The sequence below is a fragment of the Batrachochytrium dendrobatidis genome, assembly GCF_000203795.2.
Source record: "Batrachochytrium dendrobatidis JAM81 unplaced genomic scaffold BATDEscaffold_14, whole genome shotgun sequence".
Lineage (NCBI taxonomy): Eukaryota > Fungi > Chytridiomycota > Chytridiomycetes > Rhizophydiales > Batrachochytrium > Batrachochytrium dendrobatidis.
This window is the reverse complement of record NW_006281112.1, coordinates 247,636-273,876: the sequence shown is the minus strand read 5'-3', so window position 1 is coordinate 273,876 and position 26,241 is coordinate 247,636. Positions and strand designations below refer to the sequence as shown.

Sequence of the window (26,241 nt, the reverse complement as noted above, 5' to 3'; positions counted from 1 at the left end):
CCAAAGACTAAAACTTTCAAACTCATTTCTTTCTAGACGCTCAGAAATGTCGGATTATGGGAGCGATGGCGGCGGAGGTGATCCATATGATGAACCTATAGAATACGATGAAGCTGGTGATGAACCACTTTTGGAAGATCAGGACGAGTATGGACAAACCCATACTGAGCGAATGGAGGTGCTTCCAAATGGTCAGGATGATCAAGTAAGATAATCTCAAATTGTCATCAGTCTGGACAATATTTTCAAACCCTGATTAATTGCTTTTCAGTACATGACTAATTGGGTAGCTTGCATAAAGTTTCAAAAATGTTTGAATATTGAAAAACTATTCGAGCATGACATCCCAGTGTCTTGTAACAGGACGCAGATTCATTTGTAATCTACTCAAAATGACATGAATTTTACTTTATTTTTTACAAACTCTAATGTATTTTATATTTAGGATGCTCGAGGTGTTAGCGGAACGACTGGTCCAGGACCTATACCTAAAGATCAGCGTATGACAACTCCCTATATGACTAAATATGAAAAGGCTCGTATTCTTGGCACCCGTGCATTACAAATCAGTATGAATGCACCTGTAATGGTCGATCTTACTGGTGAATCAGATCCGCTACAGATTGCTATGAAGGAATTGCGTGAACGGAAAGTCCCGCTAATGGTTAGAAGATTTATGCCTGATGGAAGTTGGGAGGATTGGTCTGTGCAAGAATTGATTCCGCCAGAGTAAAGCAATACTTGTCAAATCGATTCGACTTTTTTCATTTTCTCTCCATCTATTTTGATTGTGGATGTCATGATCCTGTTTGCCATTGAGCATCTATTTATTTATTTTAAAATTGATATACTGTCTAAACTGGCATGAACTATCTTAGTCGACTTGTCAAGTCTAAAGTATAGAATTATTTGTTTCCAAGCTTATTATTAAAACGATTAGTTATGCAATAAGACGTTGATCCTACACATCAAATTACCATGAATGAACAAGAGCTACTATTTAGCAGATAAGGGCAGTTGTGAATTGCGAATAGCAACAATAAACAAGACTCGGATGATTTGGACGTCGCGCATATAAAGAAACTCACCAAACAAGGCAGATTGCTGATAGCGTTGACTGTTAATTCAATTGGTTAGTTTGAGCGTGCCTTTATGTTATTTGGTGACAACTGCACTGCAACTTGAAAGAGTTGCGCAATCTCGCTGGTATATTCTGTCTAGTTAATGGCTGGAGAAATAACTCGGCGTTTACAATGATTTACCAATCCAAAAATTACAATGCAACCATCTTGACTGTATGTTCTACCAAGCCGCATATCGACTACAAACATTAGCATTGCCAATAGTAATGGCATTGATAACGATCAGCAATGGCTTAAAAGATTCATTTCGTAAATAGAAACAAATCGAGTCAATACTTGAGAAATGGGAATCAATAGTCTACTGAAACAGCAGTATGCTTGAACACAACTAGATCTTCATTAAATTCACGAGTATTATGGTAGTGCCAATGGAAAACAAGCTACAGCTGTGTTGAGATAGCTGCTAGAAACTGAGACAAGATCAACCAAGGACGTTCCATTAGGAGTCGAAACAATCCTCGGATAAGCCAGGTAGTGGCAGTATAGTGTCAATGTGCCTCTGTTGAATGCGACTGGCCTTCGCTGTGAAGCCGTTTCTCTCTCTCCACCATCCAGTCTTTCCAATACTGTGCTTCTGCAGCTCCTGGGCCTTTAGTAGTATACCACTGGTCGTAGAGAATGTATAGGCCAAGACTGGCCAGTCCGGCAGTGAGTCCAGGAATCATAAGTCCTATGCGACTCTTCAAGGAAAAGAAAGGATGAGAACGCCAGGCTTCACGACGAGCCCAAGGATCCTTCATGCCTTCTGGGAGACTTCCATTTAAAAATGGTGCATTTGGACGGTAGAACCAGTGTGGAAAGAATCTAAACTCTTGCATATCGAGTCAAGTGAATGGACAAACTTGTGGATTGAAGTGTAGAAATAGCAGATGATTTTGAACATGGTTTTCAATGCAGATTTTCACAAATTTCTGACAATAGAATCGTGCATTTGCAAGATCTACAAGATGGTAATTCAAATATTGAACGACACTTTAGTATCTCTCTAGACTATAATAAACAATATACTTTAGATGATTTCAACAATTTACGCATCTAAATCTACAACCAGTGTGCTATTTAACTTTTGATTAAACCCATTTGCAATATTCAATCAAGATAGTCTTGGTTCTACAGCAGCCATCCAATCAAATGAATGCTCTACAATACACACCGTGCACAAGTAAAAACTCGAGTGCAAAACATATGGCTTCTATTCAAAAATATAATCTGAAAACAGGTTGGATTATGGATAGATTGTTACGCTATAGGTGATTGTTCTGTTCAAGAAAATGCCTCAAAAACATCCATCGCTTTCGATTCCAGGTTTCAATCCCACCAGCAGAAGTAGCTTCAGGAGGGATAGGGGGACCAATCATTGCCGCATTCACTTTTTGTTGAGTCGACTGTTGCGATTGCTGCTGAGAGTGGCTGTTCCATTGTCCACCTATTGCTCCAAAAAGTACACTGCTAAGATACGAAGACGTTGACTTGGGCGGTGATAAACCAACTGCTACAGAGCTGGCATTGGGCGAAAAAGTACCGCCTCCTTTACCCGTTACATGAGGTAGTGCACTAGTACTTGCACCAGCATTGTTTGTAGTGCCAATGGTTGATCCAACACCAATAGCAGAAAAGCCATTTTTCGGATTGTCGTCTAGATTCATAATCTGTAGCAGAATAGGAGCAAACAGTCGCGCTATTGATCCAAAAACAGTAAAAGTCATTAAACTTGGCGTATACAGAAACCCCACAAGCAAAAAACTTTCAAATATTGGTTCTGCAATAGTTGTGCAAATCAAACCCAAAAGTATATCTCCTAGTCTTTTAATAATCACGGTAATAGAAATTATAATGCGATTCTCCTACCTAACTTTTCCTCGTCTAACCCTCCACGGCCGCGATAGTTGGCCAGAACCTCTCTTAAAAAACATGTGGTATACATAAAAGCACTATAGTGATCCTTTGGTAAAAACTGGATAATCTGCCGAGCCGCGGCAAACGTAAGATACCCTTCTAATACACAGCGACGATGAAGAAATGTGGGAATAATAGGCTCTGGTAGTGCTTCAAGTAGTCTCAAGAGTGTTTCTGCTGCAGAGTGAACCGATACAGCTCGACCACGTGGGCGAGGTAATTTGACATATGGCATAGACGCAGTATTCGACTTTGATAGATTTGATAATAGCTCTTCAATATTGATAGACTGATCAGAAACAATAGTATTAGTCAGAGATTGAGTTTGCTGTTGCAACTGGTCAGTGGGAATTGGCGATGATTGTCCACTAGGCGATTCGCATGGGGTATCGACTTCATTTTCGGGAATCTCGTCACTCAGCAAAACAGAAAGATCAAACTCTACCCCAGTATCCAAGCATTCTCTTAAATACTCGGTAACGGCAGAATCACCAGTGGAAAGAAATAAATTGTCCTTGCGTATAGTTGTTGAAAAGGTAAATTAGTGGCATGCGCTTCAATGCAATATCATTCAACAAAACATGATTAAACCATATCATTTTGATACTCACCACATCCATTCCAAACTTGTAGATAAAGTCAATAATACGCCAAAGTTCTCGAGGAAAACTCAGTCGATCTCCTACTTGCGCAGGCGGAATGGGACTTGGAGAGTCGTAATTAGTTTGAACTTCGTCATTAGCTTCAGCCAAATTCGCAGTGTCAACAATATTCCCTGTACTACCAGTGATGTTGGATTTTCCACCCTGACTTGACTTGGCCTTCTCCACCTCTTCATACAAAGCACAGAGCTCGGTCAAGGTGCAGCTACGTATAGGACGAGCAAGTCTGCACAAGACACCAAGAGGATTTCCAAACGATGATGGTAGCCATTTTCCAGAAATTGTGATAAAATGGTCTTTTCCATTCTCTGTATGAAGAATCAAAATATCCTCCAAGTGATCTCTTCCGGCATTTAGTTTAGGGGAAGTTGACTTGTCAACCAAAATTGTAATGTCTATATATATCTTTCCTCCTAAATTTCGACAAGATTGAATAGCTTTAGCTACACGTAGTTTTTGCTTGAAATAAATTTAAACACAGCAACCAATACCTGGAATCAATGTGCCTGTAGATGGACTAACATAGCACCATGGCTTACAGATACGATCATCGGATGCAGGAGATATAAATCGATATTGTGCAATTACCTACATTTCCCCAACACAAAAAAATTGTAAATTCAAAGCATTGCCAAGTTGAACCGTTCAGACTATAGGCGAGTTTATCAACTGCAAGACTATACATACCTGGCCTTTGTTTTCCACTTCGATTGTTCTAGTTGTAGGAACCATAAACCGTACATTGCCAAATTGAACCTGGTTTGAGTCTGGCACCAAATCTGGCTGGGCCTCATTTTCAAACTTATCCATACCGCGTGTAATTTCATCTTGGGACTCGCAGAGTTTCTCATTGTTCAGCTTTCTGATCTGCCAGTTTCATAAATGTTAATACTTGTGTATATAACAAATCATTCCATTTTATATTCAAATTCCCAATCCCAAAAACAAGTCTATACACACCTTTGCCACAAAGTGAGCTCGAACAGGTTTATGATCGCTCATGCTTAGTTGCTGCACAGAGTCATAGCTGGTAATGGTAAGCCATTCTGGATCGTCAACTTTTAAAGGGTTTTTAAACCACAATATTCTGTCACACCACGAAGGCGATCGTTTTTTTTCACTATATAATGAAAGTCAGGCATCAAAGCGTGGTGATCGTGACAACAACATAGAAACATCCCATAAACAAGCTTCTAGTTACAATAAAATCACTGTACCTAGTGTCATATCTAGACGTGCCCACGTCATACTTGTATGTCGGTGGGAAACAAATCTGGCCTTCATTAAAGCCGTTAAAGCACCTACTAGCAGCCTGTTCAATTCCCAGCTACACGATGCATCAAGTATATCATTTCAAAGTTTAATCCTCAAATAAAAGCAATTTGAAAAATATTGGAGCGAAATGACCAAACTCTCTACAGTCCGCATATAAAATTGAATACTTGAAAAATAGATATTTACCTGATCAAAATTGAGAAGTTCTTCAAGACGATTGCTTTCGATCATTGCTTTTGCCTCGGCATCAGATATGGGTACACGATAATTTAAATCTCCTACCCAAATTAGATGGCTAAATCATAATTAAAATCAATACTGTTTTAATCTCAGTCCAGCATTTGAAAAACATACTCTGCATCGAATGCTGACAATAAAACACGATTTAAATTAAATAGATTGTCATTGGACATGGTAGCTCCACCTCCTGTAGGAAATCCGCTTAATGAAGGGGCAGCGTCCATTGAATTACAAACCCATGCATTGGCTTGTGCATATGCAATATAATTTTTGAAATGTGACTGTAATGGAAATGATAGACGACGACATATCTCCTGATAGTCTTGGTTTCGTCGGTCTACCATGCTGGTATCCGCGGCAAGATGTGCATTTACAAAACAGAGGTATGAATCAAAAAGTTTCAATCGAATCCCCACTGCACCCTTGTTTCCCTATTTAAAACAAGCGCATGATATAGGATTGCGGTGCGTAAGAAATTAAATACTTTGAAGCAGCAAGCGTAAATCCAAAAACAAAAATAACGCACCATCATTCCCAGAATACCAGTTCCAACAGACTCAGTAGACACGTCATGCAAAAACGGATAGAGGGAACGTCGAATGTATACAATCATGAGCATACCAATTAGCTGTTTCGAAGCAATCTATAGAAAAAATCAAATGAGTATTTAGTCAGCACAATGATTTCGCACTTGAAGTGAATCTTATACTGCAAAAAAATACTTTAATGTACTTGTCTGTGCGTGAAGCAACTAATGCTGCTTCAATTGCAGTGCTCCACTCCTCTTCTTTCATATTATTGTTACCAATAATATAAACTTCGGTACTGAGATCAACTTCTTGAAACCTAATATATTTCAAAAAAGTAAATACAACGTATATTTTTGCCATATTAGTCTCTGAAAGTCTCGACATACCCCAATATGTACATATCTGGATCCTCGGCCTCTTTTGATCCAAGCCATGGCACCAGCGACTCACTTGCCAGACGACCATTAACGTTCCAGGATCCAACACATAGTCTATTGCAGTATATAATTCATAAACATGCACACTATACAGTGTAATAAAAGGCTGAGACTAAAAAAAGCGCTTACTTGAGTTTGGAATAATCTGAAAATTGCATTTCGCGCTTTCTAAGTTCTTGGGCTGCCCAGCTGTCTTTGATCGACTTTAGTATATTTGCAGAAACGTTGCTCTCATGACTAATAAATGGATTTGAAACAGAGGAATTGATTCGATCTGTAAAATTCAAACTAGGAGTCAGTCCCAGTATTGATAGACTTGAAACAAAGTTTCTAATCAAGCACATGTTATATCACAATGGCTTACAAGCTGAAGATGGCCGGACTCCAAGCGCTCCATCTGTAAACCCACAATATTGACAAGTCGGATAATTTGGGATTAAAAAGTAAATCAGCTTGAATAGAAATAGTGAATATTGTGCTCATTTAAACTAATATGAATCTACCTGCACTTTGTAAAGTATCCTGTCGCATTTGTTCATAATACCGCTTCCATGCATGAGTCTTTCCAGAAGATAAATACCCCATAGCCTCTAATTGTTACAGAATGATAAAATCAGAATTGTCTTGTAGTAAGTTTTTCAACGCTCTCAAAAACTACCAAGCAAACATCTCTTGCCTGCTTTTGCCATGGCTGTTTTGATTTCAACAAGAAGACCGTGCAGATGCTGTACGTCTGCACATTCAAATCGTACTTCGTTTGATTTGTTGGATGATACTTTTAGTACAAACCCTCCTTTAGATTGCTCTATTGATCCAGGACTGTTTAAATTGACTGGTGTACTTTGTGCTAAAGCATAGTATTTTGTAAGATTTACATGGTTAGTAAATGGTGTACCGAATTTCTTGAAATAAGAGTATCATTTCATCATGCTTAATTTAGATCCATTCAGTGCATATACACTCTTGAAAAAATTGAAAAATGCAGCCTTCAAGGAACATACTCATTGTCAAACGAAAATCAGAATATATGGGTAAAATGTCCTCGATAATTAAACTGTCACCGTGCCGTCTTTTGAAAACCATGAGACTAGGAATGTGATACGTTTCGTGTAATCAAAGTCGGATATTCTTGGTTAATTCAACGAGTATTATCAAAACATAGATTTAAAAATAGACAAGCGTTTATAGCGCAACTAATGATTACAATGTCAAGATTGGGTATGAGATTTGATGGTATAAATGAGTTTGAAAACAAGTGTATCCAGACTCCATCAAGTTAGAATGGACAATATGAATCCATTAAAAGATAAAACTGGTATAATTTTCAAGTCATTTAGACGACAGCTTTAGGAAAGCCACAAAAAGATTGATTGCAAACATGAAGCAATCCAGAGACTTGATATCAACACCATGGATGTCGTCTATAGCATCTGAAATCATAAAAAGTAATACAGCTGTAATGGCAGTAGTTGGACTGTAAACTACATACCAGGCCTCATGACCACCCTTGTTGTTAACTATCACTCCAACAATCCTCACACGATGCTCCCCATCTTTGCGTATCTTGGACAACCTCACACTATGAGTGCAGAACTCGGTAGGTCGAAGCAGTTGATTCACGCCATCCTGAAAGTCATCTTTCTCTTGAAAAACAGTTATAGCCTGTACATCAGTGTTTTCTTCAGTCGCAACCATGGTTGTTGACAGAGTCAATGTTGCTGCCATAACTGCAAGTTATTTTTATGGCACCAGAAGTAGTGAATGAAAGTCGAATGTTACAAGGTTAAAACAGCAAACTTTAGAATACAATTGCGTATTGCTTTTCCTATCATCTCGACTAAACATTGTCTTTCACGACCATATTCACGTAAAACCAAGTATAATAAACTGCCAGTATCGAAGAATATGATTGGCATCACCAAGTTTACTGTGCAATATTGCTGTGACCTTTTTATTCAACTAGTCTGCTCATTTGTGTGCAAAAACTGAGCGAATGCTGATATTAGTTCCAATCCATCTTCAACTCCACTTTCAACTCAATATTGGATGATTGATATGTATAGTTGCATTCTTGAGATTGTTGGACTAGAACGCGAATGAGTTGAAAAATACAAGTTGTACTGATAACATTGGAACATAATATCTGGTTTCAAACTGTGTGATTGTCAAAAAGGCCAATATCTGTTCAAAGTATAGTTTGTATCGTATGATGTATGTTGTATTTTGAAGAATAGAGAATGCCTGATAATAAAGTACAACAAATATCCAAACATTATCCACTCCAAAAAAGTTGAGGAGTCCATATTACGTGAATACGACTGCAATATGGTAGATCTTTGGCTTTACAACTGTTCCAATCCCTTCCATTTATCGAGATAACAAACACGTGGCTAGTCAAGGATTCAGTGGAATTTCTCGTCAAAACACTATTTCATCATGTCAGAACAGACTGCAGAACTAGCAAGTCACTCGATGGTAAGCAAAAGGTTATACTTAGTACTATGCAATCCCTTAAACCACTCGTTGGCTTAACCAGCTCTGCTTCTAATTGAACGCTAACAGACTACCTCGAGTGTAATTATTAGTCAATCATGCCATATTCTCATACCGAACAGTCATTACAACTATGTCGTGCTGCTCGTGCAATAATTGAGGATTTCAACTCACTACTTGGTGTTCTTTCATCCAATCAATTTACTACAGAATCCAAAATCCTTCCACACTCGACAATTGGCAAACACATTCGACATGCACTCGATCACTTTCTACTGCTATTAGCTGGATTGCAAGACCTACTGGATACACGCAGATCAAGTAATAATCACCAAAATGGTAGTTCAATTTTGACTTATGCAAGTATCCGACTTTACTGGATCTAAAAGTATATCTAAACAAATATCCGGTATCTTGCCAAACCCTCAAATTAGATTGCATCGATGTAACCATCGATTATGACCATCGTCAACGGTTGACTTTGCTAGAGACAGATCCAAAGGCTGCACAGACAGAATTTGCCCGTATCTGTGGTAAACTAGAAGATGCCCTTCTGTACTTGGACATGAATACGTCTGTCTGTGTGCTGGCAACTACTGAAGTATCAGGTCTGCCTATTAAATTAGCTTCTAGCATGGGCCGTGAAGTGTGGTTTGTAAGTCGACCGCTATTTACTTTTTGAAATACTCGAATATACTCAACTGTTTAACTTTGAGATACTGCACAGATCCGATAACTTGTAATTGTTTATTGGCTTTGTCATTCTGTGTTTTGCTCAGAATCGGCACTTGTTCACATCAGTAATCTCTAACCGCTTGATTCTACCATCACGTTACCAACAATTCCTAGTGTTTATGAAGCTAATATTTAGTATGGATTTTAGACACTTCATCATGCCATTCATCATGCGGCCATTATCAGAGTTATCAGCAAGGAACTGGGCGTTAATGATTCGGACATTCCTTTGACTTTAGGCTTTGCTCCATCCACAGTCCAGCACCTCTCAATAAAATAGATTTTAAAAGAAAACTTTGATGTTATAGCTTGAATAACTTATATCTGATTCCAACTTGGTGATCGTGCAATGCATGGCTATACCAAAAAGGATCGTTTTAATCTAAACCTCGAGTTTAAAAGTCCATTTTACGTAAACGCAGCTGTAAACTGGGCAAGAATTTGGCCAAATTTTGAGCATCTGTCAAGAATGTTGGATTGAATGTTCAGATCTTTAATCCATCTTTACATACAACCATTCGACAATCCAATTCAACATGTCCATTGTGAGTTGGAAATACTGTTATATAAAAAATGGATCATCATGGTATTTTAAGTCATAAACAGTTTCTACAAACTCATTGTAACATCAGCCATGGTTCTACTTGGAAATAATGCCTCGGCATCGTCTTTTTGCAACTTGAAGATTGCATCAAATGCAATCTATCCATTTGCTCACCTATTTATCTAAACTAACTTATGTTTGGCTATTGATATCAATTATATCACATTCATCTTCAGCTTGACTTAAGCCAGCATGGATTCGTCGACTTTCATCCTTTATTCCCTCAGTCTATAACTCCAGCATTGGCGTTTCTATTTTTGATTGTATCCTTCTTGTCAGCATCCATATTTTTCATGTAAGTAGAAACCCATAGTGCTCGAATCCCTGTTATATCTATCTGAACATACTCGTTTGGTTTGCGCAGAGTCTGCTGATATATTAAACTTGATCTGCTTTGACCAAACGCTTGATAGCCTAGCATTGATAATATTCTCTATTCAAAGTCTATGTATTTAGCTAGATCAAGTGTATTTAAACCATTACTTTCAAAATCCCTTTCTTTTATCCAATTGATATGGAACTGCTTAAAAACTGACGTATTGATATTTAATATTAAATAGCAAGCAAGTCGGAACAAACAAGTATTCTCGGAATATATGTCAAGAGATCTTGTTTGCCGTGATAGGATCGCTTTCCTTTGGATTTGGGCTTGTATTTATGTTTCTTGCCGTTGGGATTTACGTATAGCATAAATAATATTGGAGAATTGTGAATGAAACTATGATCGGAACAAAACAATTGTTTATTCAACTGCATTCCATTCCAATCACCAGCTAATTGGAAATAACATCTGGTGGTGGCATCCATTGTTTATTCCAGTTCTAGACCAGTCAGATCTTTGAATGCAACAATCGCCACTAGTCAATCGTGTTCAGTTAATTCTAGATGCAATCTTTTTCAGCTATGCCAAAAACTGCTTTATTGGCGACGCTTTTTTCTCTTTTCTAAATCTTCCTCGAAATCATTTTCGTAAACCTTTTCAGTGAGAACAGCATTAGGCTGATTGACTTTGTATGCGGGTGCAATCCAATATGGATCAGCTAGTGAGATATTAGATTAATATAAAAACGATTGGTTTGTACATCCATTAAGCATTTAAAGCCGACGAGAAAAGCAATAAACCCAATTGGAAAATAATAGCAGCATACCTGCAGCTGTATCTGCAAATTTCAAGATAGCCTCTCGAGGATCTTCCTGTCGTCGCGTGTCTTTCATCATGTCTTTCATGATGCCCTGGGTCATATTGGTTCCAATCTTTCCACCTTTACCCTTTGTCAAAACAGCAGAAGGGATTTCTAGATTAAAGGATTAACAAGCAATCCAATACGTTGGGATGCCGAGTAAGTGCATGAAAAATGTACAGTCGATTTTAAACACTAGACACATCAACTTACCCGGACGTCTACTAATAGCCTCCTGCTCCAACATTTTACGCTTAGATTGAAATTTGGATCCACCTGTATTCACTCCCGGATTTATAATCGGCCCAAGCATAGTGTCTCGCGAACTATTATAAAAACAATCATACCAATGACGGCAATAGCATACAGTTTACAAGCACAACATGCTTAGTCCTATTAAAAACATTGGCCAATTGATTGCACAAACCACTTTGAGACTTACATCAGTATGTCATAATCTTCAACTGTTAGCTTTTTCGGCTTTTTAGATAACGGAACTTTGATGCCGGATCTGCTCAGCACAGGATCATACAAAACCTGTACTGCTCCTTCACTGGTTCCAGCAAAGATTTGGCCAAGTTTACCAGACCATTGAATTTTTACCACTGAGCCGGGTATATTAATACTTTCAACCATTTTTAATGTATGGCGGTCAAAAACCACAATACTTCCATCTGAACATCCTTTTTTTGCAGATGTTCCCGTAATAATATACCGATCGTTAGGTGAAAATACTGCATTGGTCTCTTCAAAATATCCTTCAAGATCTGTAGCTACAGCAACTGGCTCTTTAAATTTGCGAATATCCCATAGTTTCAATGTATTATCCATGGCGCGTGTAATCAAGCTATGGCCATCCATTGCAAACGATATAGATGAAGCTGCTCCACCTGGAAGATGTGCATTATCAACATTCTATTCATGAATTAAAATCGCATAGTTTACAGATATATTGCATTTAGACTTTGTAAAATAGGCACAATGAGCTTATAGAGAATCTCCACGTAGAAATATGTTGATAATAACCAGAATAATACCTTTATAGGAGTTAAAAAAGGTCCATTTGAATTCCAAATGCGTAGTGATCCATCTGCACCTGCTCCTGCAATCAATCTTCCATCGTTAGAGAAACATACGGCAGTGATACTAGTGCGACCACCAGGTTGTCTAGATTTGACATAAATAACATCTTTTTGTCTGCGTGCTGTAGCCTGTTCTAGATCCCATATACGAATGGTGGAATCTGTAGATGCAGAAATGCAACAATTCTTCATTGTTGGATTCCAGCGGGCATTTGTGAGTGCCGATACATGACCCCTTTAAGCCAAAAACAATTAATATAGACGATAACTTTAGTAAAAACTACAGCTATTTACAACACATGCTTACTTTGTATGGCGTAAATCACGAATGTATGGATCTCCTTTTGGAAACTCTGTGCTAAATCATATACAAAAAATGTTCAGGACAAGTCGACAGTATAGCGAATCACCTTAAAATGGTAACTTGTACTTGTACTTGAGCTACACCAAAACACCCCAACCAAATACCGTTTCTAAACTAAAAGTAGAATACAAATTGCTTACATAAAACCACCATCACGATCATATACTTTTAGCTGACTAGTGGCAGCAGCGACAAGGAACTGATCCCCTGTAGTACTAAACTGAACATCACGAATCTATTATGATAAACCCGAGTTAACATAACCAATCAAATGTATAGCTGGCTAGTCACAGTAAACTCTGATTATTTACATACTGGATTCCCCAGACTAGGCTCCAGAGTGCGAAATGGTTTCATTGAAGTGGTCATTCCATAAAAATCCCAAAGCTTCACTGTACAATCTCTTCCTGCAGTAATCATCCGAGAGGCTGCTGGATCAAGAGACAAAGCGGCTACCGCCTTGGTGTGATCCTTGAGTGCAGCCATTGTAGTTGGAATGGCATCCACCTCGTTGTCCTGCTCATCACCGCATGAACTATCGCTGGCCAAATCTGAGTCGGATTGTAACTCATTGTTTTTTGTGTCAAATTCCGAGTGAGTGGCAGGCAATGGTCCAATGATATCATCCAGAGAGACTGGTTGCTTGGGTTGCTGATGATCAGATACTAATGTTGATGTAGCACCATCTGATTTGAATTGGTCTGGATTATGATTTTGCAGTTTATCAGATTGAGCTTGACTTGCAGACAATACTTTTGAAGACTGTGGTAAACGACGGGAACTTTTTCCAAACCCAGAAGGAAGACCCATCATTTCTGCCATTAAATAATCTGCATTGTTCATCTGAGATGGTTTGGACCTGAACAGATTCACTTTGAGGCAGTTGAATATCAAGCCAACATCAAAATACCTAAAAATTCGACATTTCATCCAAATTTCTGCACTGCAAAATTTGCCAAAACCTGCAAAGATTTAGGCTGATATTTTCGTAATCAACCTATTTACAATTGTATTCATGTAAAATGGGACACTAAGAACTGAGCGAATGTTGATATTAGTTTTAGTAGATCTTCAACTCCACTTTCAACAAACTCAACATTGAATGATTGATATGTATAGTTGCATTCTTGAGATTGTTGGACTAGAACGCGAATGAGTTGAAAAACACAAGTTGTACTGATAACATTGGAACATAATATCTGGTTTCAAACTGTGTGATTGTCAAAAAGGTCAATATCTGTTCAAAGTATAGTTTGTATCGTATAATGTATGTTGTATTTTGAAGAATGGAGAATGCCTGATAATAAAGTACAACAAATATCCAAACATTATCCACTCCAAAAAAGTTGAGGAGTCCATATTACGTGAATACGACTGCAATATGGTAGATCTTTGGCTTTACAACTGTTCCAATCCCTTCCATTCTGATTGTAGATTTATTTAAATGAATCCAAACAAGGTTACTAAACCCATTTCAAGCAACAGTAATTTGAATCTAATGGCTTCAAAATGCATGCACTTTTCATCCGTTGGCTGATAAAACAACTAATAAGGGTGCCAAATCAAAATGGTGTCATACATCCAAATCATCATCGGGATCCTATATTAAATAGCACCATTAGCACCAAAATGATCAAGAATGACAAAATTATAAATCAAAGTTGACTGTTTACCTCGTCATCATAATCATCGGCGTCGTCATGCTGATAATGAATGATCCCTCCACCGCTTGAAACTTCAGGATGATTTTGCATTACATGTTCATTCCCTCTAGCCTGTAAATACGGTAAAACAACTTGTGAACGCTGTGTACGTTGAATACTTGTAAGAGATAGATTGAAAGACAAGTTGGAAGTTGGATCTGGCTAAACATTTGAATAAAAATGCGTATGATAATGAAATTATTGCATTAGTGGGCATCAGTATACGTTTAAGCATCAACTTGGAAAAGGTTGAAACCTAAATAGAATTCGCTGTTGACTCACCTTTTCTGGAAATGCACTTTCTGCAGCATTACTTGCTATTGCAGTTGTTTGATCAATATGACCAAGAGTTGCAGATGGGTCTGTTTTTAAATGATTGAATGGTAGGAAAACTAGCTCAAGTAACTTTGAATGACTGTTTTTGGAAAATCGATATGCACTTGTCTACAGCATCCACAAACACAATTAACTTGCTATTCTTGATTAAAAGAATAAAATACAATTTTACCAAGCAAGGATACATTCTTGTGTACTTACTTCGCGAATGACCTTTCCTGATCTTTTCTTTAAAATCAGCTCTGCTAAGCCCTGGGCACCTTCATAGTCTACTGGCGGATCAAACAATGAAATGTACACATCGGCATGCTGCATCAATATGACATTTAATTTAGGACCGTACACCTGCTTTAATTTGGATATGTGAACATCCATATGTATAGGCACTGATATTGAGGCAGTAGCTACATTAACATTCAATTTATACTGTGAGAAAAAACAATTAAATGCAATAGTAATAATTTGATTGTTGGTATGAATTACAACTGTATTCATGTAAAACGGGACACTAAGAACTGAGCGAATGTTGATATTAGTTTCAATCCATCTTCAACTCCACTTTCAACTCAATATTGGATGATTGACATGTATAGTTGCATTCTTGAGATTGTTGGACTAGAACGCGAATGAGTTGAAAAACACAAGCTGTACTGATAACATTGGAACATAATATCTGGTTTCAAACTGTGTGATTGTCAAAAGGCCAATATCTGTTCAAAGTATAGTTTGTATCGTATGATGTATGTTGTATTTTGAAGAATGGAGAATGCCTGATAATAAAGTACAACAAATATCCAAACATTATCCACTCCAAAAAAGTTGAGGAGTCCATATTATGTGAATACGGCCAATTTAAATACCTGATTCTTTGACACTGTTAAATAGCTGGACTATAAGTAATGAAACCTGGGATACTGAAGATTGAATCAATAGCGGATCTAACGAGTCAAAAATCACATTGACTTGATTTGCAGGATCTATGCCAACAGTGCGAATATACAATCATAAAGTAAGCTATAGTACGAATGCAATGACATGTTTCACGCAAGACATAGTCTAATAACCACATACATGATTTGATAATACGATCTACGGAGCTTACAAGATCTCCAACTCCAATGTATTCATGATGGAACGAATCGGTAAATGAAATAGTTTGAGAATCCAATGGTGATTGAGTCAAAGTTGAGCTGTGCGAGTTGGTCAATGGCACAATGCTAGATCGTACATCAATCAAATGCACACTAACCATCAAAAAGCATCGGTTAGCAACAGTAATGTATTTGTTCAAACTCATCCATAATCAAGACAAAGACAACTGTGTTATCAAGGGGATTTTTGTCATTAATGAATGGATGAACATCATGCATGGACAATGTTTTAGACACCTGGAATATCGATTCTCTGACTGGCTTTTAAAGTATTTTAGTGTTACTTGAGGATGCGTCTGTAGACAAACCAAGACCAACACCGATTTACTCTGATCTCGACAGTTGAGTAGCTGCTGAATCCAAGGCAATGCTGGCTGATCCAAAGTTGAAGCAATGGCAATAGTTTGTGCTGATGTTTCTTTTCCTCTAAGAAGTTTGGTAAACGATGAAGTTGTAGATGTTGAAGGAGGCATTAGTGGAGAAAAGAATGGATATTGTAATTATCATCAGTGTATACCATGTGCTTAAAAAGATGTTGATAAAATTCAATTACTTTTGTGTATGTTCAGTAATGCGATGTTTTCAGATATTGGCAGAGTGTTGATTTGAATGGCAAGAACATTGCTTGTATTATGACGACAATCTGACTTGAGCAATTTGCTGTTTTTGATTCAATATAAAAGAATGTCATCTGGTCTAGTGATGACTGCTTGCTGATCTTGTTAGGCTTGACATGGTTTTTAACGTTCCACTCGAGTATACATCAATCTAAACCAATTGTACAATGTCAAATAGAAAATTCACGTTGTTAAAGTATTGCAACAGCCTACTTGATGATTGTATTAAACATGATGAGAGTAGAGTTTGTATATGAATCTTCTCCATTCTCATCATCTCAAATCAAATCTTGAAACCAAACACTTGGAAATAGTACACTTATTTTTCACCTAAACTCTTAAGAATTTAAAATGACAAGTGTTTCCTTCAACTTGATTGTTGCTGCTACTCCTGATGGTGGTATTGGTTATAATGGAGATATGCCATGGCGTCTTCCAAGTGATCTGGATTACTTTATGCGAATTACAACGTCTTTTAGAAGATCTTCTAGAGCTCCACTGCCCTACCCATCAGTGTCTTCAGCGCATGAGTTGCAAACAGTCACTGCCCATTCAGACTCCCAATTAAATGAATCTGTCCAGGCAAATCTCAACGTAGTGATCATGGGCCGTAAGACTTGGTTTTCTATACCAAAGAAATTTCGTCCATTGCAGAATCGCATCAATGTTGTGCTGACTAGTAATGAATCTCTAAAACAAGAAATTGTCAGGTAACCCAATAATCGATACTTGAAGATTGAATATGCTTTTACTGCGTAACTGGAATCAAGTAGATAATGTGACACTGATTATACTTGAATACCTTGCTCTGTATTGTATTTTCAGTGAGTCAACCCCTACATCTCCTGTGTATGTATTTTCAGATTTTCAAGAAGCACTTGCCAGCATCTCAACTGGAAAGTCACCGATCGGAAGTATCTTTGTTATGGGTGGATCGCAGCTCTACCAATCTGCTCTCTATAACCCGCAGTGTCAGATAGTTTTTTTGACTAGAGTAGAGAGACTGGCATCTACTCTACAAGACACTGAGTCTAAGAATACGGCTATTCAATGCGATACATTTATTCCGTCCATTCCAACCGACACCTTTCGAGAGCTCGGTTCCAAGGAAATCATCGAAATGCTAGGTCCCAACGTAAACTTGTCCCAGCAATCATGTGGAAAATTCACATTTAAACATCAAGTGTATGTCCGAAATACCAGCACTTTAGTCTAATGAGGTGCAAATAAACAAAGATTGTTCATGTTTCCATATTTATTCATCTGTTTGTGATGCCGAAGTGTTGATCTGAATGCCATGCATAGCTTTAATGTCATCACGCAAAAGATCTGTTACAATACGATGTTGTTTTACCAATGAAATGCCATAAAACATTGGGCTGGCTACCTCGACAGCATACATTGAACCACATCCACCTATAAACGGTGACACAACGGCCATTCCGAGGACAGTACAATTGTTAACCATGTACAATAAAACATTACAGTTAAGAAGCAACATCCTACTCTACAACATAAGGATTGACAAAAAATAGTATGCAATGTACCTGAAATGTCTTTTACATTGAGTCGAGTAGCCTGTAACTGGTTAGCGAGTTTCTCATGAATCATGCGTTCTCCAGGAGTATACTCGGGTTTTAAAGGTGCAACCATTGGCCGGTTGTCCAAAGTAGAAGCTGCATATGTTCCTAGTGTTCGCCTTGTATAATCCAAAGGCAGTAGTCGGATCGATTTAGCTTTAGCAGAATGTGCAAATAGGGCCATTAGTTTTCCACTATGAGCTTGATTCATGGTTTGGAGTGGTTTAGTTTGACGCCAAACAGATCAATGCCCAAAATCCACAAATTATAAAACTTGCGAATACTTTCCTAGTTGATTTGCACTAAAACATGATCAAATGCAAAGAACTAACCATGTGACAGTCTTGATATTTAGATGATCCAAAATGGCTGAAACAAAATGACAAGGTTTATAGAATAAGACTTACTAAAACACGCATAGTTTTACAGCCATGTTCATGTAAAATAAAGCAATAGATAAAATCCCAATTCTCGTCAGATTGATTCAACAGCATTAACATATCAATCCTTTGATAGAGTTGAATGATTTTTGCTTATTTTTGTATAACAAACTGAGCAAGTGTTGACATTAGTTCCAATCCATCTTCAACTCCACTTTCAACTCAATATTGGATGATTGACATGTATAGTTGCATTCTTGAGATTGTTGGACTAGAACGCGAATGAGTTGAAAAGCACAAGTTGTACTGATAACATTGGAACATAATCTCTGGACTAAAATGAATCTAGAAATCACATAATTTATAATTTTCAAAGGAGAGTTTCAGTTTAAAATTATGGTTTGTATGACATGATGAATTTGTGTAGAAATCTTGAACAGGAAAGCACAACGAATACTGTTTATTCTGGAGCAAAAGTGTTCCATTCTACGTGAATATGGCTGCAAATTTAAATTTAAATTTTGCAATTCTAGTTGATTTTATCTACTAATTCTTGAAAATGGCAGACAGTTCAGCTGCTGCTTTGGCAGATGCTAATCCGAGACAAGGTGCCCAACAGCCTCCTGCTGAACAACCTGGAATATTTTCCGGGATGCTTGGAACTGCACTGCGGATGCTGGCATTGTACTACCTCGTTTCATACTTTATGTCGCCCAAACAAGGAAGCTCACATCTGCCTATGTCGATGAACGAAGAAGGAGCCGGAGACCCAATTCAAAATAGCAAAATAACCCACTACCCAGCACTGTGGAATCTTGGTCTTAAAAATGTAAATTGTACAATATTGGTGCATAGCTAGTTCAATCTATTGGAATCAGGTTTACCTGATCATGATTTAGTCATGCCTAATGTACAGTATACTGTTTTGAAGTTGACTAAACATTTTGTTAAGGACCTTTATTTCTATATTTCAGAAAATGAAAGGCATTCGTCATCGGATCTTCTTGTGTGGAAGGAAGTCGGTATTGCATTTGGCAATTGGTCTGACATTCGTCAAACCGAACTTGATATTTCGTGCTCAAAGGTATGTTCTGCTGATGCAAATCCAAGTCGAGTCTGATGAAACTGATTTGCTTTTTAAGCTACTAATTGTTTTTGTAACACCTGTTTTTTTGACATTATCTTGAATCCACATTAGTCTGTCCAACACAATGGCACTCTTTACGCTCATATCTATCTCACGCAGTCGGGTATATCTCCAGATAGCCAAATAGCTCGTGCCAATCCCGACGGAAGCCTTTATATTCGCAAATGTAGTTTTATTTATCTTTGGAATAATCCAGCTGCCTTTAAATGATTAGGATATGAACTAACAATTAAAATAGTGCTTACTCGCTATATGCCAAAAAAGGCGGATACGATTAAAAAGAAGCTGGTGGCAAGAGATTCAAAATCAACTCAAAGCTCATCTACTAGTGCTGATCTCGACGACGAATCCAGCACCAATCATCCAAACATAGACTCTGGTATTGCCGAATCATCCAAGCCTCTGCCTATTATCTCATACTGGTGGCCAAATGTTACCATCAACATCGTGGCTTCTGATGATGATATTCCAGCAGCTAGTCCTCCAATGGTCATCAAGAGTAAGTAGTGGCAAATAATTGATGTTTTTGTGCCTATGATGATAATTTTTATACACAATTGTGATAGTTTAGTAAGTTGATGTGTAACATTTGCTTTTACATTTAGATCTAAGACTGGCACAAGATAATTTCCATTTTCTTCCAATTTACTATGTAAATGATTTCTGGCTTCTTAATGATCAAATTCATCCCATTAACGATACCATCAAGTATGTTGTTTACCAGTCATTTTATCTGTATATCTTTGCTGGTATATTTCTAATCTATTGAATTCCAGAACCCTTCATATGAGTATCAGATATGCCCCCATTGAACTTTGGCGCTTTCAACTTTACCAACAATTTGACGAGTCTTTTCGCCTTCAGCATGAAATGATGGGTGTTCAAACCCATGAAACCGATGTTATGAAGGTAAATTTTTAAAAGACTTGGACTAATGGGTATGATTCTATATATCACTTAATCATGCTTGTCTTTTAAATATTTTAGCGGATGTTTATTGAAACAAATCCGGTTCTTCTGGCAGTAACCATGTTTGTTTCGATTCTCCACAGTGTTTTTGATTTTCTGGCTTTTAAAAATGGTTTGTCTAGTCGTAATATGCCATGACTTTTGTGTTTTGGCGATGAGCGTGTACAGTTTACCAAATCAAATGGAATTTTTGCTAAAATATGTACTATTCTAATTAACTGATGCTCTAGACATTGATTTTTGGAGAAAGAGAAAAGACATGGAGGGTTTATCATTTCGCGCAATTATTCTCAATGTCGTGTTTCAAGCAATTATTTTCCTGTATCTATTGGACAACGAAACATCTTGGATGATTTTGGCATCAAATGGTGTCGGACTGCTGATTGAAATTTGGAAGATCAACAAGACTGTTATAATCAAGGTAGGATGTATGAATGCATTCAACTACTATTAGTATGTCTAGCAATCAGTCTCAATATTTCCAATCCTAAACATTTTTTTTTGAAAAACGACAGAGAAAACCTGAATTTCCGTTTGTGGAGTTTATTGATCGAGTAAAACCGTCGAAACTAACTGAAAAAACTCGGAAATTCGATCAGGTTTGTTGTATGACATCGATGCATTTCATTTTTTAGAAGAGTGATTTGATTTCATCCCTTTTTATTTGCATGACTATTTAATATATCCTTGTGTACAAAACAACTATTATTTTAAATGTTTGTATAGATGGCTTTTGGTTATCTGTCATACGCTCTTTTCCCCCTGTTGGTAGCCTACACGATCTATTCGTTAGTTTATGAAGAACACAAGAGCTGGTATTCGTTTGTTGTGGGCACTTTAGTTGGATTTGTCTATACTTTTGGTAAGCCTCGACTGCTACGCTTTTGTATATTTGACCATTCTAATGCACCTTGATGGTATTATACGTTGGCTTGTTTAAACAGGATTTATTAGCATGACACCTCAACTTTTTATCAACTACAAGCTAAAGTCTGTAGCTCATATGCCCTGGAAGACGTTCATGTATAAGGCCTTGAATACCTTTGTTGGTATGTTTATTTAACCATATGTACTCATGTGAAAGCTTCAAGTTTTTTAAACAATGCAATTTCCATTTTTCTTATGCTGTCTAAAAATCACAGACGATCTTTTTGCTTTTGTCATCAAAATGCCATGGTTGCACCGACTTGCCTGTCTTCGTGACGATGTTGTGTTTGTAGTGTATTTATATCAAAAATGGGTGTATCCTGAAGACAAGCGTCGCCGTAACGAATTTGTATGTATTTTTGGATGCTCGTTGGAAATCGAATATTTAAGCTTTACTATGCTTGGCTCGTTTTATCTTTAGCTGCCTGCAGAGATACCAATGTTTTGGTCACTTGAATTTGTACTAATCATTGGCATACAATGTTTGACTTTTGTATACAGGGGCAAGTTGGTGAAGCTGTTAATAATGAAAATGACGACGATTCAGACAATGAAGTGGATGAAGTGGATGACAGCAAGGAAGCTTTACGTATAGCTTCTGAGCCTGATCTTGTTCCTACGGCAAAAAGCACTGCCGTAAAGACGGCCAAACCAGCTCATAAACGACCTTTAAAAACAACTCCAAAGAAGGCTACTTGAACAATGTATTGGCAGTTGCAGCAACGTTTTAATAGAAATGTTTCAACATCACATTTAATCGTTGGCTTTATTGAGTGGAACCAAAAGTTTGATCAGAATTTCTCACAAAAGCTTTTCTTTTCGTACGCTTTCAATAAAGGGAATCAATGAGCTGAGTGGTGCAGCAATCAAAAAAAATGGATGCTACAATAAAATAGGATTGATAAACGGCATATAATGAAATTTGTTAGTCAACTTTTACTGTTAAAATAATTGGACGATACTATTCTTACTAATCGGTCAGATTTAAAACATACTTGAAGAAGTTCTGCACTTGAAGCGCGCTTTGATACATCAACTTCTAAACATCGCTTTAAAAAATCTCGCAGTGTTGCGCTTAGTTTTTCAGGCTTTTTTAGTTTCGGAGTACCATTTGTGGCAATAAGATATAAAGCCTTGAGCGGTTCTTCATTGATGTATGGGGGCTGGCCTTCAATCATTTCAATTGCCATGATTCCCAAAGACCAGACATCTACTTTTGCTCCATACTCTTTCTGGGATACAACCTCTGGCGCCATCCAAAATGGAGTGCCAACCATAGTTGCTCGCCTTGAGCGATCATTCATCAGCTTGGCCGAGTATCCAAAATCAGCTTTACAAATGTGTGAATTTATCGATTCCAAAATAAAAAGTATTGGTCAGTCTTTGCTACTGGGCAGCTGAGCCAAAGAATTAGATTGCCCGCAACTTACATATTTTCACTTGTCCTTTTCTATCAAGTAATATGTTATCAGATTTGATATCTCGATGAATAATATTACGTGTGTGCAAATGATAAAGTCCACGCAACGTCTAGTGTGTATTATATTTGCATGGAATCAATAAAAGCATGTGTATGTCCATTTAAATTTGATGGAAACACACTTAAATAGTTAGCATCGAGTAACTAGCAATTGGGAAACATGTTTAAATCAATTTATATTTTTGGAAAGTAGCTTACCTCTAAACAGATACTTGAAATTTGAGACTCGGTAAACGTGTGCTTATCAATAATGTCGGTTAGCATTCCCCCTTCCATGTATTCCATAAGCACCCATAGACTTTCTCGAACAAGAAAACTATCAATATAATTGACAATATTTGGGTGTTGACATTCTTTCATGACTAGAATTTCGTTGACAATCATATCTTTTCGAGGTTGACGTGGCATAATCATGTCTTTGATGGCGACAATCGCCCCAGTGGTATTATGTTTTGCTAAATACACTGAACCAGACGCGCTGCATATGAATTTTATCAATCATGAGTATGTAATACTAAAAATCATGGTGCTTGAACAGTTTCAGAAACCAATAGAGTAATTATACATTTAGACACTTACCCATGTCCAATATTCTTTATCTTTGTGTATAATTTTAATGGATCTTCTTTGGATACAATCGATTCTACAGACAATCATATTTGTGTTCATTAAACTTTTAACAAATTAAACTTACAGTTACATAAATTAAAAAAGGGAAACATACTGAGTACATCCATTAGCTGCTGATCGTTCAGACCAGAAAGTCTGCGTTGTGGTGGATCTTTCTTTATTATTGCTACCCCAGTATCTTTTAAATTTTCTTTACTACTTCCATTGGGCTGCTTGGCGTGTGATGATTCTTTTGTATGGCTACTTTGCAGCGAGTAGTTACTGGCAGAAGCTGCTGAAGATTCTGAATCTGCAGCCTTATTTTTTTGCACATAATTTTTGGTTTGTGCTTGTGAATGAGCGGATGGGTGAGATAACGTTGCAGTAGAAGACATTTGTTCAGAGGCTGTAAATATGATTTTAATAGTTAGAATCAGACGACCATTGTACAGCCGCGCTGGTGAAAACAACTTGAGATTCCCAATGTATACATTGCATCGTACCTTTTTCTGCTTTTATTTTGGCAGATCCATCAGGTAAATCTTGAACACCACTCGCTAATAAATCTGCGACATTTAATCAAGGACGTTAAGCCATGCAGTGTTAAAATGAAAAAATATGCTGCTATGAAACCACTAATCAAAATAGATCCACACAAAAGCACTATACATACCATTGGTACTATTCTTCAATGTGTTGGCAACAATTACAGGACGAGGAGGAGGTGGTGGAATAAGAGGATTCGATTTTTTAGTCTATTTCAACGAGCAGCAAAGATTTTAGCAGCTGTAAATTTTCTGGGTTTAAACCAAATAGATGTAAAACAAGAGCTTTTACAAACCACATACAGTATTGCGTGTCGAGGTATTTAGCGTTGCATTATTGCTACCAGATTGCAAACTTTCTGTCTTTGGGAGAAAAGATGGTATAGGTTCGAGGAGAAAAGGAGTCTGGAAAAGATTAACTTCGTAGCCGTCACCATTGGTTTCTATATCGTTTTTTATACCAATAGAATCACCAAGGATATCTACTTTGGGGGATCCTTGAGCTAGATATGATGTCATGTCCAGCGAAGGTACTTTTTCCAGCATTGTCATACTGTTGGCTTCCTTTGTGCGTCCCATTCCCATGTTATCTGCAAAAAATCCAAGAACATCAATAACAACTTGAGGGTTTTTTGCCATCTCATCCTTGGAAATATTGGATTGCTCCAGCAAGGTATTCCATTCTTTAGGAAGTCCCTAAACACGATGGTTTATGTTAATTTGTAACTAGAAGCCAGTCAAGTTTTAGAATACGCATTGGCCAATAAAATGATATATACCTGAAAAACTCCTGTTTGGGAATCGAATCCTACGTGAACATTATGCGCAAAGTTGGTCGGGCTTGAAATGCCAACCTGTGGTGCTCTCTATCAATTATGCAATATAAATACAAAGGATAGAAAAGTAAGTCACAGCTATCAAAAACATGCTTTAGCCACGAAAGGAATAGCATACTCACCGCGTAAATGTCTTCCATCCAAGAGTAAACTTCACTGTCGCTGTCGCAGGCAATATAATAAGACTTGTCTTTTGTAGTTATTTCAAAGCAAAATGGTTTTAAATCCGACCTTTGAACACTTTCAACCTCTTTGAGTAAGATAATGGAAAGAGCTTGATATGTATTCTGGTGGTAGTGTGACAAATCAGAAGCGCCGTTGAGTCAAATTGATGATATGCAAATATATATTCAAAGGATGATTAATATCTATCTATTCAGCATACTGGATAATGATAATCGTAGAAAAGTGTGGTAGATGGGCACAAAGTACCACATGTACCCTGGATATATCTAACCTCGTTTTTATGGACTGTAACCATCTGGTCGCGTAGCTGTAGCCAACGTTTAGACCAGATAAATGACCTCAGCCCACCCTCCTTTACAAACACATTACCGCGTTTTAGAATCAAGGATGTAGATGAAGACATTTAAATCAGCTTCAGCCGAGCCTGAAAGCCTGGCAAGTGCAATATAGACAAATAAAGGGTTGATAGGAAAATGGTTTGCTAGTAGGCTATCCTAGAAAAAATTGATACAGCTAGGACACCTATTAAAAATAAAAGATAGTTTAAAAGTATAAAGTGGCAAAACCAACAATATAATGGAGCTGGGTGAGGTACGAATATTTTTGGTTGTTGGATTGGACTTTGGTCTGCAACAAAGCGCGACCAGGATCATTGCAGCCAGCGACAATGGGAATGAGAATGGAGAAGATTCATATACAAACTCTACTCTCATCATGTTTAATACAATCATTAAGTAGGCTGTTGCAATACTTTAACAACGTGAATTTTCTATTTGACATTGTACAATTGGTTTAGATTGATGTATACTCGAGTGGAACGTTAAAAACCATGTCAAGCCTAACAAGATCAGCAAGCAGTCATCACTAGACCAGATGACATTCTTTTATATTGAATCAAAAACAGCAAATTGCTCAAGTCAGATTGTCGTCATAATACAAGCAATGTTCTTGCCATTCAAATCAACACTCTGCCAATATCTGAAAACATCGCATTACTGAACATACACAAAAGTAATTGAATTTTATCAACATCTTTTTAAGCACATGGTATACACTGATGATAATTACAATATCCATTATCATATTCATTGTTACTATCCGTGATTTAACTGATTGCTCATTCTTGACGGCCGG

At 37.4% G+C, this 26,241-nt stretch overlaps 9 protein-coding genes across 9 annotated transcripts; 4 read left to right on the top strand and 5 right to left on the bottom strand.

Annotated features, from left to right (window-relative positions):
- Positions 1-13: 13 nt before the first annotated feature.
- On the top strand, positions 14-929 carry BATDEDRAFT_91671 (DNA-directed RNA polymerase core subunit RPO26). Its single transcript, XM_006682017.1, has 2 exons — positions 14-205; positions 446-929. The coding sequence occupies exons 1-2, from the start codon at positions 47-49 to the stop codon at positions 731-733; spliced, it is 447 nt and encodes a 148-aa protein (XP_006682080.1). The 5' UTR covers positions 14-46; the 3' UTR covers positions 734-929.
- A 701-nt stretch (positions 930-1,630) lies between these two features.
- On the bottom strand, positions 1,631-7,956 carry BATDEDRAFT_36021 (uncharacterized protein; the record flags this gene model as incomplete). The annotated part of the gene is made up of 19 exons (XM_006681927.1): positions 7,672-7,956; positions 7,184-7,269; positions 6,841-7,029; positions 6,686-6,772; positions 6,547-6,579; positions 6,312-6,456; positions 6,132-6,236; positions 5,938-6,061; positions 5,742-5,858; positions 5,330-5,646; positions 5,162-5,270; positions 4,918-5,027; positions 4,661-4,820; positions 4,388-4,567; positions 4,192-4,288; positions 3,650-4,113; positions 2,991-3,552; positions 2,461-2,820; positions 1,631-1,953 (listed from the first exon to the last, which is right to left on the bottom strand). The coding sequence occupies exons 1-19, from the start codon at positions 7,905-7,907 to the stop codon at positions 1,631-1,633; spliced, it is 3,804 nt and encodes a 1,267-aa protein (XP_006681990.1). The 5' UTR covers positions 7,908-7,956.
- Positions 7,957-8,618: 662 nt separating this feature from the next.
- BATDEDRAFT_27638 (uncharacterized protein) lies at positions 8,619-10,701 on the top strand (the record flags this gene model as incomplete). The annotated part of the gene is made up of 5 exons (XM_006681861.1): positions 8,619-8,657; positions 8,798-8,996; positions 9,110-9,330; positions 10,191-10,309; positions 10,575-10,701. 5 exons carry the CDS (start codon positions 8,619-8,621, stop codon positions 10,699-10,701), a joined length of 705 nt encoding a protein of 234 aa, XP_006681924.1.
- A 39-nt stretch (positions 10,702-10,740) lies between these two features.
- On the bottom strand, positions 10,741-13,514 carry BATDEDRAFT_20768 (uncharacterized protein). The gene is made up of 8 exons (XM_006681832.1): positions 12,957-13,514; positions 12,782-12,876; positions 12,585-12,635; positions 12,233-12,512; positions 11,638-12,110; positions 11,409-11,521; positions 11,163-11,309; positions 10,741-11,054 (listed from the first exon to the last, which is right to left on the bottom strand). The coding sequence occupies exons 1-8, from the start codon at positions 13,482-13,484 to the stop codon at positions 10,933-10,935; spliced, it is 1,809 nt and encodes a 602-aa protein (XP_006681895.1). The 5' UTR covers positions 13,485-13,514; the 3' UTR covers positions 10,741-10,932.
- Positions 13,515-14,214: 700 nt separating this feature from the next.
- On the bottom strand, positions 14,215-16,304 carry BATDEDRAFT_91825 (uncharacterized protein; the record flags this gene model as incomplete). Its single annotated transcript, XM_006681977.1, has 6 exons — positions 14,215-14,241; positions 14,315-14,506; positions 14,627-14,788; positions 14,882-15,084; positions 15,752-15,924; positions 16,069-16,304. 6 exons carry the CDS (start codon positions 16,302-16,304, stop codon positions 14,215-14,217), a joined length of 993 nt encoding a protein of 330 aa, XP_006682040.1.
- A 495-nt stretch (positions 16,305-16,799) lies between these two features.
- Positions 16,800-17,664, top strand: BATDEDRAFT_91777 (dihydrofolate reductase; the record flags this gene model as incomplete). The annotated part of the gene is made up of 2 exons (XM_006682016.1): positions 16,800-17,158; positions 17,274-17,664. The coding sequence occupies 2 exons, from the start codon at positions 16,800-16,802 to the stop codon at positions 17,662-17,664; spliced, it is 750 nt and encodes a 249-aa protein (XP_006682079.1).
- Positions 17,665-17,703: 39 nt separating this feature from the next.
- Positions 17,704-18,101, bottom strand: BATDEDRAFT_13976 (uncharacterized protein; the record flags this gene model as incomplete). Its single annotated transcript, XM_006681796.1, has 2 exons — positions 17,704-17,864; positions 17,996-18,101. The coding sequence occupies 2 exons, from the start codon at positions 18,099-18,101 to the stop codon at positions 17,704-17,706; spliced, it is 267 nt and encodes an 88-aa protein (XP_006681859.1).
- A 1,208-nt stretch (positions 18,102-19,309) lies between these two features.
- Positions 19,310-21,872, top strand: BATDEDRAFT_13981 (uncharacterized protein; the record flags this gene model as incomplete). The annotated part of the gene is made up of 11 exons (XM_006681797.1): positions 19,310-19,492; positions 19,607-19,721; positions 19,794-20,033; positions 20,161-20,263; positions 20,332-20,464; positions 20,543-20,636; positions 20,755-20,945; positions 21,040-21,123; positions 21,251-21,386; positions 21,469-21,573; positions 21,667-21,872. 11 exons carry the CDS (start codon positions 19,310-19,312, stop codon positions 21,870-21,872), a joined length of 1,590 nt encoding a protein of 529 aa, XP_006681860.1.
- Positions 21,873-22,201: 329 nt separating this feature from the next.
- Positions 22,202-25,665, bottom strand: BATDEDRAFT_20765 (uncharacterized protein). The gene is made up of 10 exons (XM_006681831.1): positions 25,379-25,665; positions 25,044-25,208; positions 24,865-24,951; positions 24,547-24,781; positions 23,656-23,946; positions 23,511-23,574; positions 23,130-23,409; positions 22,882-22,981; positions 22,447-22,781; positions 22,202-22,333 (listed from the first exon to the last, which is right to left on the bottom strand). Exons 1-10 carry the CDS (start codon positions 25,508-25,510, stop codon positions 22,253-22,255), a joined length of 1,770 nt encoding a protein of 589 aa, XP_006681894.1. The 5' UTR covers positions 25,511-25,665; the 3' UTR covers positions 22,202-22,252.
- Between the last annotated feature and the right edge of the window lie 576 nt (positions 25,666-26,241).

Coding starts and splice junctions, on each gene's coding strand:
- BATDEDRAFT_91671 (XM_006682017.1), top strand. CDS start 47: ATGTCGGATTATGGGAGCGATGGCGGCGGAGGTGATCCATATGATGAA. Junction 206..445: donor CAAATGGTCAGGATGATCAA/GTAAGATAATCT, acceptor TTTTATATTTAG/GATGCTCGAGGTGTTAGCGG.
- BATDEDRAFT_20768 (XM_006681832.1), bottom strand. CDS start 13,484: ATGAACAATGCAGATTATTTAATGGCAGAAATGATGGGTCTTCCTTCT. Junction 12,636..12,781: donor GATCGTGATGGTGGTTTTAT/GTAAGCAATTTG, acceptor TATATGATTTAG/CACAGAGTTTCCAAAAGGAG. Junction 11,310..11,408: donor GGCTATTAGTAGACGTCCGG/GTAAGTTGATGT, acceptor CCTTTAATCTAG/AAATCCCTTCTGCTGTTTTG.
- BATDEDRAFT_20765 (XM_006681831.1), bottom strand. CDS start 25,510: ATGTCTTCATCTACATCCTTGATTCTAAAACGCGGTAATGTGTTTGTA. Junction 23,947..24,546: donor TATCCTTGGTGATTCTATTG/GTATAAAAAACG, acceptor TCATATTTACAG/CCTCTGAACAAATGTCTTCT. Junction 22,982..23,129: donor TTTCAAGTATCTGTTTAGAG/GTAAGCTACTTT, acceptor AATACACACTAG/ACGTTGCGTGGACTTTATCA.